We start from the raw sequence: 15,449 nt of genomic DNA on the forward strand, positions 1-15,449 counted from the left end.
ATAGCCAATAGGTCTCGCCTTTGGGACCTTGCAAGTGTTTAGCCATGCAACAGTTGTTGTTGCACCAAAGAAATTGTGCTGCATATATAAATTCATTATAAGGTCTCAAAAGCGAGACCTATTGGCTATGTCAATGCTTGTTCTTTGTAAAGAAATAGATGCTCGTTTCTATTTCTTTAATTTTGCTATAATCGCGGCACCTGAGCTTTATTTTTAACATTAAAAGTAAAGCGCAGGAGCCGCGATTATACCAAAGGTAAAGAAATAGAAACAAGCACTGCATGCTGTAGCCGGCGGTAGCATTTTTTTAAGCCCTCCTTACATAAGGTCTCCACCAGACCAGCGCAAGCGCAGGCTCGACCTAATAAGGTCACAAAAGCGAGACCTATTGGCTATGCCTCACGGAGAACATCAAAGCGGCCGTGAAAGTGATCGTGATCAAACATCAAAGCGGCCACGAACGTGAAAGTAATCGCGGTAAAGCGTGCAGATGCACTGTAGCTCTAGGCTGGCCTGGTAGCACTTTTTGGAGCCCTCACAAAAAGTCTCGCCAGACCAGCGCATGCGCTGGGTCAGGCGAGACCTAAAAAGGAACTGGAAATGATCACATTATTTACTGTCAAATCTTTCTCTTACACTTTACCATTCTTGATCTTATTGAAACATAGGCAGCTGATTAAGCAACTACTCCAGGTGAGCAGACAGGCTTTAAAGCCAAATGCACAAGGTTAGATAACACTTGCCCTAGACGTCCATCCAGGAAAGCTATGAGAGTAGGCTGCATTTGTTGAGCTTTCAAAAGCATTTCAAAGAGTCAACAGACTTGTGCTCTGGAAAAAGGGAATTGCCCCAGAGTTTCCTGTTGGTCTTCTTAAATAGATTAATTCAATGGGTGCAAGGGGCTCAAGGAAGGTTAGAGACTGAAGAGGCATACACATTTGTTGAGAACTAAGGAGTTAAATATTAAGGTACGGGGTTTAAAGTAAAAACTTCTGCTCCTTTACTTGGAAGCTGGATCAGGAGGTGATGTAGCGTAAAATTACTTCCATAGTGGGGGAGTTTTTTTTCTTGTGATCTTAATGTTCATTAGACAACCCACCAGGGGAGAAATGGAGGGACCCAGGGGGTGTGGGATAGTCATACGTTGCCTGTATAAATCTTTCGAGCGTGGACATTTAAAACATTTAAAACATTTAATTCTAATCTAGGAGGTCAAGATCTTAGCAATAACTTTATATAACTGATTATATACCATATACCTTGTGGAGTAGAAGGGAGAATCATATGTTATGTATTGTGTAATCTTTTATTCAAGCTCTAAGGCATGATTTGGGAGTAACAAGTGTGCTTGCAGTGGCTCTAGCCAAGGTGATTAGATGGGTCCTTCAACTGAGCCATTCCACAGAAGGCTCCTTGACGGGAGCTGATAAAGCGAGAACTTTTAAGGAAGGGGGGCATGCAGTTCCCTCTGTAAAAATCTTGACTATGGCACTTTAATATTTGTGGTCTCTGCCTAATATGCTTATTGGAGTCGTCACACCGACAGCTGAAAGAGCCTTTAAAAGATATAGTGCCCCAAGTATACTTTGACTTGGATACAAACACTGCTCAGTTATCTCTCTGTACAACAGGGGTGTGGCACAGCATTTTTTAGTTGAGCAAATCTGCCCCTCTGTAATTGTGGCACCCAGCAGTTAAGTCAGGTGTTTTATATACATATAGTCCTAAAGACAGTCTAGATCTTTTTAATCTCCACTTTTTCCAAATACAATGTTAAATCTCAAGTGAAGCTTTACATTTCGTGCTGTCTCACATAAATGGCAAGTTTATGATATCTTGAATTTTTTCGTTTTTTTTATGCTGTATTGAACCAATGTACTTATTTTTTAATTGTTAAACTGTTATACTATGGAGATCTTGATCTCAGTTGAGATCTAAAACAAAGATTTAAAATGCACTCTTATTCACAAGTGTGACCAAGCCATGCACTTTGAAGCAATATGAAGAGCAAAATACAAAATAGCCAATGGGTCATCCCTGGACATCCTCCAATGCATTGGATGATGAATCTAAGAAAAAAGGCACAACTTAACCAGGAATGGACTTTAAGAAGGAAACATGAATTAACTGCTCTTTCTGTACCAACAAGAAATCACAGTATTCTTTATGGAAGCCTCTCATAAAAAGGGATTACACCGTTACCTGCAGCTGACTGTGAGACATAGACCTGCGGGCTCTGCTGCTGTTGTTGTTGGGTGATGAGGGATGGCATGCAGCTTAACTGAGAGAAGTGTCCAGCTGCTGGCATAGTGCTGGTCTGCAGCTGCTGCGGTTTCACCTTGCAGATATTCGGAGGATCAGTTGCAATGGTTGCCTTTGTGTTGAGGGAAGCGGTGGTGTATGTTCCAGCTCCTAAGATTAGGTCAGACAGAAAGAGGATGATTGGAAGACAGCAGCTAACAAAGTATTTGTTGTATGGATGCATATTTTCAGGGCAGCAAGATGTGCAACATATATGGCCAGTCGTGCCTTGTTAGTCAGCAGCGCTGACAACATATAATGGGAAAAAAATAAACTACAGGCCCCAGAATGTAACAGGTTCTCCAGTACTGGCTGAAAGGTATCAAAAGACATCTGGCTCTCAACAGCAATATAAATGGGAACAGGAAAGGTTACTTGCCAGAATCACCACTTAGCCATCACAGGTATGCTCAAACTCAGAATCATTGAACATCTTCACCCATATACGGGACCCTATAACACTTAATATGGAGAGGCAAAACATCCCTCCAAACGACATAATAGTGTCAATCATCAATGACTGATTTAACAAATCATTGTTGTAGTACAGCACAGTAACATTTCATAAGGTTGAAAGCTTTCATTTCCACAAGATCACCTTCAAAAGGTTAAAATAGATTACTTAACTGTACCAATAGCTTTCCAGCTTTTTGTAGCTATTGTCGCATGTAGTGCATTATTCTGTAATATAGCTGCGTAGTCCGATAAAGGTTTAAAGTCTTACTCAAGTGCTCGACCATAAGTGAAGTCAGCATGACTAGAGTAAGCTCACCCATCCCTGGTTGGTGACAATCTTCGCACTGCCGTTTCCAAAGCAATTCTGTGTGTGTGACGAACCTGTAATGTGTTCATTATTTCCAATTTATTTTACTTTTTTACACTACTGTTAATTGGGGTGGGGGAGGGTGCGGGAAGAGCATTTCAGTGTTGTGAATTAAGCCAGAATGCTTTAGCAAGAGTTGGTACTGACAACGAAAACGGTAGCTAAAAGAAGATTTGTATTCAGATGTCAGGATCGCTGACTAGTCCATCTCAACTTTTACCTCTTTCAGGTAAAAGATGAGATGGACCGAGTCTTAGGATTTGGCTCGGACACGATCTTTGGAGCTGACCAATTCCAGCCTCCTTTTCTCTGTCAATGAGCACTCTAGAGACTCCTTCTAGAGGAGGCAGCTTAAGAGGGAAAAGTAGTCTCTCCTGGTCGCTCAGACTTTTCACAATAAAAAGTTGATTAAAAAAAAAACTTCAGAATATTTTGGGTATACGCAGAAAATGCATTTGAGGTATGGATGAATTGAGATTTTCTTTGCTTCACAAGATTTTCAGCCCTAACAAGAATTTATTTTCCCTTGATTATGTCTCAACTGTGAAGATACATTCCGCTCGCAAGGCTTGGCCGCCCAGAAACATAAAATGCATAAAATGCTGAGGTACAGTTGTGGCTGGGAAGCAGTTATTGGGAGAGGTTGTAGTCCCTCCTTAAATTTAACATGTGATGCTAGAAAATATGAGCTATGTTAGAGCCTACAGGGAGTTGGGTTCAACATTTACACCTCATTGGCCAGATGAGGTAGACAGATTGTACATAGTGTATGACAGACAACATTAAATGAGTATGCAAACTTTGTTGTTTGAAACAGTTTACTTATATAATTGACAGCCCAATGTGAACAATTTGAGCAAAGGAATCTATGAAAGATTGAATCCTGGAGCACGTTAGTTTCATGTATTGGACCTTTTTTTGCCATGTCGACACTGTCAGAGTTAACCTGCAACTAGCCCAGTTAAATTTGGGCATAATCACTGGGATCAAAAGCATCAGTGAATTAGGGTGGTTGTTCAAGCATCAATAATTGTCTGATGATGGCAGCCAAAACATGTTTTACATCTTAATCAGTTGCCATTGATTACTATCCAACTTAGAGACTTTGGTATTTAGTGCTGTGGCAGAGGACCGGTGGTGTGGATCCCAACCCCTCTTAGATGAAGATCTGAATCTGTTTGGCGTTCGGCTTGTATTCATGACAGGATTCATTGTCTATGCTACAATGTTTATGCCGTTGACCACATTATAAGGTGCCCCACGTTCATGTGGATACCATATTCAATAATCCATAAGGACTGTGCCTCATTTCCAAAATACACAACACTCCTATTTTCCATCATCAATGATAAACTTTCCTTGAATACCCTGCAGAAAAGTATATGGGTGAATTAGAATATAATGAGCTGTACTTTTGTCCATCCTTATTGTGAACTGTCCAACAACTTCTTGTGATAAGACTTTCCGATGTACTCCCTAATCAGTAAGGGAAGCCTCTACAATCACAACAGTGACTGACCGTCTCTTTCCTTTTTTTTTTTTGGAGGGTGGGGGGGGGGGGGGGGGGGGGGGGGGGGAGAGAACATCTTGCCACCATCGAAGGGGTGACTTGAGTGACTGCACTGGCATGACAATCCTTCTAGTACCCAGATGTCTGGAGTCAAAAGGCTTTCTGCTGTTATTCATGCAACCTCCGATCAAGTGAAAAAATTAAGGGAATGTAGGACATAATCCTCCAAAGTTATGTGGAACATTATGGTGAGCATGCTAGCCGTAGTACTGAGCACGAGATGGATAGTACTTTAATAAAGGCTAGTAATGCTAAGACTTTACAATATAGTCTACTCTCACGAACTGTGGTTTGCTTTAAATCTGTAAGGCCAGTTCACCGAGGGGCAAAGGGACACTCTTACAGTAAACATGGCATGAGCAGCACTTGTACCTTCTGTTCTGGCAGACATTTACCTAGCAAATATCAAGACAAAGAAAGAAACAGCAAGAACTACTTCACTGGATGAGTTCTACGGTTTGGGTTTATGATAATTTAATGGGGTTTGTTCTTATATTCTTTACCACAATTCCCTTACTTTTTTTTGAAAAACTGATGGACTATTAATTGGTTTCTCAGAATACGTTTAGGAGACTCAATACTAGGAAATTGCAAGCCATACAGAGAGCCATCTTTCCATGTGTTTAACTATTTATTGGACACTTTAGGTATCCTATTTTGTTGACTCTGGGGCACTTGGTCAGACACAAACAAAAAAAAAAAGAAGAAGAAGGTCACAGGAAACGATCCTGTATTTTCAAAATTAGCGGGTTGAACTACTGAAGGCTTTTAGTTCACCAAATAATACTTGTACTATGCAGGTTTGGGGGCACCAAGAAATTACAAAATTAATTTCATATGCCCTCGGGAACTGAACATAAACTAAAGTATACAAAGCAACTTCTACTTGCCAAAACGGAAACATACTGAAACAAGAAATTAAATTCATTACAGCGACCAAGAGTAGATGGTTAATATTAAGTGTGAGGAAATGGGGGTGTATTTTAGGTTATATGGTGTACTTGTGTGACCTCAACGTGCAGTACACTTACTAACCCCTTTGGGACTCTTGTTTCGTTTGTCAAATCTTTAACACAACTCTGGGTAGCTGTGGCTCCGAGCAGCGAGGCTTACACAAAGGAACAAGTGTAAAGCATTTAAACACCAAAACACTTGAAGAAGAAATCAACAAGGCGCTATAGAAATCTGACAACAATTTATAAAAATAGACTGAATTTATGAATTTTGACACCACAACGATAAAACATTTACCGGAGGGTTCCGGAGATCTAGAATTTACAAGGTGTAATATATCAAACCATTTCACTCAACCACAAATAAACATTGGCAAACTCAATGAATTTGACAATGAGAAAAGTTTTCACTAAAATGTTTGGACTAGCTGTAATGTGGTCAATTGGAGTCACTTTAGGTGAACCAACTCCAGTAGGTAGCTAATCAGGGGGGCCAGGAAGGGCCTCAGAAGAAGTTATGTCAGCAGAAAAAAGCAGCCTTAAGCCCGTTCCAGGCACTTTTATTCTGGCAAGGCTTTTCTATGGAAGTGGTCCTGATGCATGCGATGATGATGCTCAAAGGATGCTATGCAGTCGACGGGGGGTCTTGCTGCCACTAGTTCTCGGTCCACAAAGAGGGTGAAGTGATTCTCATTACAGGGTCAACATCCTCGAAGTTCTCTTGGTGCTGGCAAAGGTTCAGTCATCACTAGACTATTAGTCGCCCGGGTTGATAACTTTCTCTGGAGGTCCCAGCTGCACCTCGCCTTTAGCTAGAGCATTTCTCCAAGTAAGGGGCTGCTTCGCATTACTGCTCATTCTTTTTAACTGAAATTATTTTAATCTTTGCTGCTACTGTGTGTGCGCGCTCACAGTTGGTAGGAGGGGGCTCGAGCTGTGTTCAATGCTCGAGGGGGACTCCCCAGCGCCTTTCACTTGAGGTCAGCGGTCTAGTTGCTGACACAGACGCGGACGCGACCAATCGGCTCATATATCGCCGATGACGCTTGCGTGCAGCGGGCGCACCGCCGGTGCGCCAAAGGCAAGCCCGTCTGCGCCAGAACGGGCCCAGGCAGACCCCCTGCTAAACTCCCCCGAGCCAGTTATGCGTATACGAGGGAACAGCTCTTCAAATTCAGAGGTACGTTTATGATAGTGTCTCCATCATATGCCTGCAGATAGGATGAGCCCTCCTTGTTATTGTGATTTTAAATTTTCCCCTACTCTCTCACCACGCGGAAAAACGGATAATGATATTAAAATGCTATTTGTGAATTGTCGCTCTTTACCCAAACATGCGACTGAGATACACTTATTTATTGAGGAGAAAAGCCCGGATGTATTATTTCTTACTGAAACGTGGCTCAACAAGGCGTCTAATTTTGATATTGTTCGAGCTTTACCCCCTAATTATGATATTTTGAGGCACGACTGAGAAGGCGGCCGAGACGGGGGCATTGCTATCATTTACAAAAATAATTTCAGTTGTAGGTCCACTATTAACCCTTTACTTCATTGTGAAAGCTTAGCTTTCTCAATCAGTTTTTCCTCCACCAACACCTTCTCCGGAATCTTAATATACCGCCCTCCTGGGGTATCATCTAATTTTCGTAATGAGCTTCCAGATATTGTCGCTAATCTGGCGAGCCCCCTTTCTAATTTTTCCATCATTGGTGATTTTAATCTACATCTCGATGAACTGTCCTCTAACGCCATTCTGGAGTTCATAGACGGCCTGGACACCTTTCAACTCAAACAAAAAGTGGCCGGCCCTACCCACGATCGTGGGCACCTGCTTGATCCTGTTTTTTTCGAATTTGCAAAATCTTACGGTAACAGACCTTACTCCGATTCCTTGGTCCGATCATTTTTTACTTTCAATGACCCTGACACTGTCTGATCCTCTGCTGACACTCATAAAAATTAGGAAATGCAGTCGTATTTGGTCTAAACTACCCATAGAAAAGTGGACTACTGAGTTAAATAAATCAGTTCCCTTACCTCAGGTCAATTCCATTATTGCTAATAACAACTATAATAACTGGCTTGAATGCTCCCTTGATTCAGTGCTTCCTAGGAAAGAATCCCTTCGTGGTGTGGGAATTAATAAAAAACCCTGGTATTCCCAGACTTTGAGGCAACTGAAACAATCGTGCAAAAAACTGGAAAGAAATTGGAGAAGGGATTACTCTGTGATTAAAAAAGTTAAATACAGAGAGGCAATTAAAATGTACAAAAATGAAATAAAGGCTGCTCAATCGAGCTTTTATCGGGATAAGATCATTCTGGCTGCCAATTCTTCCCGTGAATTTTTCAAAATTACAAAGTCCCTTCATAATCACCCTAGTCCTATTCTTGCCCCTGATAACGCACAGCAGAGGTGTGATGAAATTGCAGAATACTTTTCCTCCAAAGTCCAAATGATTTATAATACATTCTCAAATCTCAATCTTCAGGAGGATAGTGTTATTGTGGAAAAGCAAACTCTGTTGGAAGAGTTTCCTCTTCTCTCCTTATCCTCCACGCAGGAACTTCTTAGACAGTTGAAATCAGGCTCTCCTACAGATCCAGCCCCTCCGTCCATTCTAAATCTAATCCCGGACATAGTCTCTCCAGTCATACGGGATGTGATAAATTCCTCCCTGTGTAGTGGAGTGGTGCCTCCTCTCTCTGGAAACAGGCCAGGGTCAAGGCACTATTAAAAAAGACTAATCTTGACCCGGACGATTGGGCGAATTATCGGCCCATTTCCCTGTTGCCTGGAATCAGCAAACTTGCTGAAATGCATGTCAACTCGGCCTTCTCTTCATTTCTTGAAAACAATAAGTGCCTGCATCCCTCCTGTGAGAAAGTGGCTCTGTATATACTGTTCCCTAATAGGTACAGGGTGTACAGAGTCCACAGTCCCCCAGGGGCTGATAGAGGTTAAAGTTAGGTATGACCTTAATCTCTAAAGTGGTAGCTTGGTCGAGCAGTAAGGCAGTACCAGAGGACAGTGTAAAGCATTTGTTGTACACACTCAGTCAGCAAATGGTCTCACACACTCAATAACTGAACTCTAGGCCAATGGTTTATATATATAAAATATATGCTTGTTTTATTTTTAGAACCACAAAGGGAATAAAAATATACTTTCTCAGAATGAGAGGTTGAATATAAATACTTTTGCAATAAGCAATGGATTTTTGTAAACAGTCACAGTTGGTTACAATAAACAATCCTATTTCCTAAACATGACAATGCATTGAGCTCAATGGTAAATTCAGGTTATTTGTAATAAATTACTATACAGATTACTTTTGCAATTCCAGGTCTGGTTCCGAGATCCAGCCCTGGGACAATATTCAGAATCAAGTGGTGAAAGTCGACTTAATTACTGTACTGATTTTTAAATAATATTTAGCTATTTCAAAAGTTGACAGAACATATTTCAAAGAAAACATTCAATGGATCTCTATGGCAAGAAATTCAAGTTGCAGGTAGAGTACTTTATCGTTACTTTTGTAGTCCAGGTCTGGGTACCTAGACTCAGCACTGGGGTCTTTATCAGAAACAGGTAAGTAATTACGTTTGCAGAAATTGTACGATTTTAAAAGAATATTTCAAGATTGTAGAAATCAACACTTAGAAGAAATTTCACAGAAAAGCAGTCAATGGTTTCCTATGGAAGAAAAATGAGTTAAAGGTAAGTATAGTTGTGGGTACTTTTCAGAGTCAGTGCTGGGCACCAAGATCCAGCACTGGGAGCTCACCTAAGAGCAGGTGAGTAAATTCGTTTTTGGTACTCGACTGATTTTTGGTGAATATTTTGAGTTTTGAAAAGTTCACACTTAGAAGAATTTCCAAGAAAAAGCCAGTCAATGTTACCCTATGAGGAAAATGAAGTTCGCGGTTTAAGGGTAAGTTCTCGACTGGCAGAGTTGAGGTTCTGGGCATAGACTCAGGGGTCTCCCAGTGTCAGGTAGGTACAGTCAGTTCACCCTCAGCGGTTTCAGGACGGCCGGGTGCAGAGAGAGTTAGGCCCAATGTTAGCCTATGAGGAATAGGGGGGCCTGGTTTGGTGGCTGCTGACTAGCAGGCCACGCGGCTGTGGGAGCTGGGCTCCTGGTCACTCACTCAGGGCAAGTGGGGAAGTAGGCTAGTGTAGAGATTGCACTGCCAGGGCCACTCGGGCGGCTGGGTGCAGGGTGCTTTTGAGCCCTCGGGCGCTCAATGGAAATCAATGGGAATGTTCCGGTTAGGAAAAAGGCTGCAAGCTCGGGGACGAGGATGCTTCAGGTGCCACCACCACTTCGAGAGGTAAGTTGGGTAGTTGTAGGTTAGGTGGGTACCCCGGGATTGGGCACAGGGGGCCGCAGGGCGCCGCGTGCAGGGGTGCTTTTTGGTGTCGGGAATCTTACCCTCTGATGATCGCGGTTGGGGGGGGGTTGGCACCTTGTTCCGAGCCTGCAGGCTTCTTCCGGAATGTCGAGGGGGGTCCTTGGGTGCCGGACTCGGGGTCACAGTCGCCGTGGGGTCGTCCTCAGGGTCTTTGTCCACTCCGGCACTGGCCAGGCTTGGCTGGTGCAGAGTGTGCTGGGTTCGCGGTTCCGGGCTGCTGCCAGGGGTTAGAAATAGGTTTCTGAGTAGAGCCTCTACTCATGGGAGTCCCAGGGGCTTAGAGCCAAAAGGTAGCCAGGTCCTCCGGGGCTTGGTGAGGTTGCTGGAAACGGGAGATGCCACGCTGGTGCAGGTCCGGGAGTCGACAGGCCGGTAGGGCTGGGGCCAAAGCAGTTGGTGTCTTCTTCCCTTTTTAGCAGCTGCAGGGCAGGTCTTTGTTCTTGTAGTTTTTCGAATCTGGAATCTGGGGAAGGAAGGTTCAGGGTGCCCCTAAATACTAGATTTAGGGGCGTTACAGGTAGGTGAAGTTCAGAGACCAATGGGTCCTTGTCCTGGGGTGGGTACACCCCCTATCCTGCCCCACTCCTGTGGGAGGGGGGCAGTAGCCTAAACCTGATAGGGTAGGGCCTCCCATCTTCAAGATGGCGAGAGCCCGGAGATGTGCTTCACCTCGCCTCCTCCACCTGAGGGGTGGGGTGGGCAGGCTGGCACATCCCCTGTCCTTGTATGGGGTTTCCGGCCAAGCTTCCCGCCAGAGTGGGGGGTTGCAGTGGTCTGGGGAAACTCCTAGAGGCGGCAGGCCTTTGAAGCTTCCCTTTGCTCATCCTGGGGGAGGAGATTTATCACCTCACCCAGGATGTGCATTGTTGCAGGCCCGGGAGAGCAGGGGCTCTCCCACCCAGGGGTCCAGCAACGTGTCTGCTGTGTGGCAGCCTGGGCACCCTCAGAGCAGACGTGGATTGTAGGTTAGTTGTAAGGGGGCATCTCTAAGATGCCCTCTGGGGTGTTTGGTACATTAAATCTCACACTGGCATCAGTGTGGGTTTAATGTGCTGAGAAGTTTGATACCAAACTTCCCAGTCTTTAGTGTTGCCATTATGGTGCTGTGGAGCTAGTGTTTGACGAGCTCTCAGCACCATGTACTCTTAAATGGCAGCACTGCACTTAGTGCCCGGGAATGGACCTGGGTACTGTAGGGGCACAGGGCTCCTGTGCCCACACCATGGGCATAAGGCACCCAGCCAGAGGGGTGACTGACATATGCCTTGGCAGTGTGGGTGTTGGGCATGGCACACAGGGATGTGTGCCATGTCGACTCTTCATTTTGTCCTGCACCCAGACACTCAGCCTGCAAAGGCAGTGTGTGTGTGTGTGTAAGGGTACAGGGCCCCTAAGGGTGGCACAATGAGTGCTGCAGCCCTTAGGGGCCTTCCCTGGTCACAAGGCTCTAGGTACCTAGGGTACCATTTACTAGGGGCTGACATGTGGCCAGGGTTTGCCAATTTGGAGTTTGTGTGGTTTAAGGAAGGAACATAGGCCCTGGGCACCTGATTGGCAGGAGTCCAGGGTACACTCAGTCAAAGTACATTCAGCAATTTAGCAAAAAGTGGGGGCATACCATGCAAGAAAGAGGGCACTTTCTCACACCTCCCAGACAGGCTTTAGATGCCAACAGGGTACAGAGACCACCCTCATTGTTCGGATTGAAGAGACTAGGAAGATCTTGGATGACGGAGGCTGCGCAGCTCTAATATTGTTGGATCTTAGTGAAGCCTTCGACACCGTCAATCACCAACTTATGATTCAGAGACTTAGGGAGGCGGGTGTAGTAGGATCGGCGCTTATCTGGCTTCAGTCCTTCCTGGAAAATCGGTATTTTTGTGTCTTTGTGGGTGAAGTTGCATCAGAGCATATTCCTTTCCAGTGTGGAGTTCCCCAGGGATCATCCCTTAGCCCCACCATGTTCAATATTTACATGAGCTCTTTAGCTGAATTGGTGTATCCTTGGGGGATCCAGATTGTCACCTATGCGGATGACACAATTAGTGGTGTCTCTGAGCCAAAAGAGCAAATCAGAACCGGGTCTTGTATCTTGTTTGGGAAAGATCTCGGATTCTGTCATTTCTGAAGCTAAATGGAGCAAAAAATGAACTTCTGCTTCTTGGGCATACTGTTCCCACCAGTATTGATGCTTCATGGCCCAGCTATCTGGGTACTCCACCTGTACCAAAAACAAAGATTAAGAGCTTAGGAATTTGGCTCGACTGCAAGCTTGATTTAAAAGAACAGGCGTGTAAGGTGGCAGCTAGCTGCTATGGACAGATTAGGATGATTAGGAAGATTTTCCCCCTTCTTCCTTTTGATGCTAGACGGGTGTTAGTCCAGGCACGGATACTCTCGCAAATGGACTATGCAAATGCAGTGTACCTCGTTGCTCCCACGGGCACTACCAATAGGTTACAAATTGTCCAGAACTGTGCTGCCTGCCTACTTATGAACATTCCCAAACATAGTTCAGCTAAACCAGCACTTGCCGCCCTGCACTGGCTCCCGGTTCAGGCCAGAATAGGTTTTAAGGCTTTGTATATTGCTCACAAGGCCATCGCTGGGAAAGGGTCTCCTTTGATTCAGTCGCTGATCCAACTTTATGTCCCTAACAAGATGCTGCGATCCAAGCATAAACACTTGCTCAGAGTGCCTATGATCAAGCGAGCTCGTACAGGAGGTCGTCTGTTTTCATACAACGTAGCCATGTTATGGAACCGTCTGCCTGAGCATATTTGCTCGGAATCTAACTTTTAGTTTTAGGAAATAGCTGAAGACCTTTTTTTCCCTGAGCTGTGCCTGCTGAGTAAAGTGTCATAAGTAAGCGCTGGGATGCCTATGGGTAGCCATGCGCTATACAAATGCGTATTCATTCATTCCAACAACATTCCCGGGCTCAACGAACTCTGGCGCAAATTTATTTGTCGGGTCCTCCTGTCGGGTCCTCGTCTCTAGTGCTGCACAGCAGTGGTTGGCAACAGATTGAAGACTTTGTGCCAACTTGCCCTAGAAGACTTCTCCTTGAACAGGACATTGCAAGCACGGACACGGCAGGCACAATCCCTTTTTCTTTGCTAACCACCAGGTGCAGCCCACATCGGTACAGTTTGTCTTTGCAAGGAACTTGGCACAGCAGGGCACTTCTTTGGGTCATCTTCCAGTTCAGTCGAAATCAGAGTTCAGGGTGCCAGAAGCACCCTACTTATGCTCAGAAAATGCAGGTCTGTTTAGGGGATCCTACACTCCCTACTTAGCCACATCTAGTTATTATACGTAAATACATGGATGAATATTAAGCTCAGAAATTCTGTTTTGAAGGATTACATATGCACTAACAAGGGACTTGTGCAATGCTGTGTTTTGTGCCATTGCTTTGTAAATCTAATTTTTGAAGACTTCGGCAACGCTGGAGAAAACAAGTATTTTCCACCTAAGATAAAAGGGAAGTGGCTCCCAGTTATACATTATGTAGACAACCTTCTGGTAGACGGAACACTAGTCAGTCACCAAAGGGCCCTGGAAGCTTTTAGGTTTGCACACTGATATGCTTAACACAACTTTCTGCACTAATAAGTCAAAGTTGCAATCTTGGGACAAAAACCAATAAAGCAAGTTTGTTCCTATTAGATCATCTCCTTCCAATATGCGAGTGGACAGACTGGTGGGGCAACGTGACTTTCATTAAGCTGTAGGTCATGTTTATTGACTTTTGAATCTTTTAAAAAAAATATTTTTATTGCCTTTTTTCCCCTTTTTTTTACAGAGCCTTATCAACAATAGAACCAAGAGATTATATACAGAGTGCTACATGAACTTGATTTAGAGCCAAAAGCAATTATACAATGAAAACTTTGACTGGATAGACAATTATTCTTGGCAATTCAGTATACACATCATTAAAGAAGAGAAAGGAAGAGAGAATAAAAAAAAACTAAAAAAAAAAACAAACAAAAAAAAGAAGTCAGGCATTACCTTACCAGCGGTTTCTAATTTTCCTTCCAGTTAACAATAGGCTCCCATATTTGTAATCCTAGCTTTCTTCCCCTTTTACCCTTCCCTGCATACATCTCCTTCTCGAGGTTGTAAACCGAAAGCAATCTAGCCAGCCATTGATGAAACGTAGGTGGAATTCGTTCCAGCCAGGCCGAGGCAGTACAGATTCGCAAAACAGCCATAGCCAGAAACATAAATAAACATGCTGGGTCCCCTGTGCCATCACTATCTATCCCCAGCAGGATTTTCGATGGGGTGAGGGTAACCTTACTTCCCAGTATTCTCCCTAAAAATACTTCTATAGTTCTATGGAGTGAATATAGGTGTGGGCAGGTAGCAAAGACATGTACTAGGTCAGCATCCAAGCTATCGCACCTGAAACAGGTAATGCCGGTCAAACCTCCCCACTGCGCAATCCTGGCAGGTGTGTAGTATAATGAATAAATTGTTTTATAATGCTGAGCCTGAAGTGCAGCCGAACAAAGGACTTTCTGTGCTAGTTCTAATGAAAGTAGGAAGTGCTCCTGTCCCACTCCAAGTTTCTCGGCCCACTTGCTTTGGTATTTCACAAGATCATCTTTACCCGTCATAAGTTCAGCATACAGTCTTTTAATCGTACAGCTAGCCCTGCCCTCAATAATTTCCATAATTACGCTTTTCCCAAACCCGGCAGACCCGCCCTTTTTGGTCTTTAAGAAGCTCCTGACTTGCAGGTATTTGAAAAAACTTCTAGGCTCCACCCCATAAGCCAACTGGATATCGGAAAACTGGCATATTCCATTTATGCCCATTAAATCCCCTACCTTCGTAACACCTCGACCCCCCCAATCTACAAAAACCGAGTCTCCGAATATTTACCCTGGAAGGGTATGATTCCTGTACAGTTGGGTATATGCGTTAAACCTCCCTAATCCATATCTTTTCTTGAAGGATATCCATATCTTATGTGCAGCTATCAGTGTCTTAAACTTTGTTCTTTTAAAGTAACTTGGATCAGTTTATTTCAAAAAGGCATTCTCTGCTTCTTCTCCTAGTAATAATGAATAAATAGAAATAGAGCCAAAGATGTCCACTGACTCGGTGCTACCACCACCTAAAAGTCCAGACATATACTGCAAAGCTGCTGCCCAATAATACATTTTCAAATCAGGCACAGCCCATCCTCCCCTATCCCTAGGTAGTACCATATATCGTAGAGCCGTTCTTGTCTTGCCTTGTGCCCATAGAAATCTATTTATCATCTGTTCTAGTAAAATGAACCATTTTACCTCAAATATAAGTGGGATTGATCTAAAAAGAGAGAAATTTTGGCAAAAATATCATTTTAATGATATTTGTACGACAG

General features: G+C 43.8%; 1 protein-coding gene across 3 annotated transcripts in view; it reads right to left on the reverse strand.

Moving 5' to 3' along the window:
- The window catches only part of PRRC2C (proline rich coiled-coil 2C), a 1,321,979-nt gene that overhangs the window by 307,941 nt on the left and 998,589 nt on the right, over nucleotides 1–15,449 (reverse strand). For all 3 annotated transcript variants that reach the window (XM_085601696.1, XM_085601697.1, XM_085601695.1), the window contains exon 25: nucleotides 2,203–2,412. In XM_085601696.1, the coding sequence (XP_085457822.1) occupies nucleotides 2,203–2,412 (210 nt within the window). The remainder of the gene's footprint in view (nucleotides 1–2,202; nucleotides 2,413–15,449) is intronic.

The sequence above is a fragment of the Triturus cristatus genome, chromosome 4_2, assembly GCF_964204655.1.
Source record: "Triturus cristatus chromosome 4_2, aTriCri1.1, whole genome shotgun sequence".
In the NCBI taxonomy this organism is placed as follows: Eukaryota; Metazoa; Chordata; class Amphibia; order Caudata; family Salamandridae; genus Triturus; species Triturus cristatus.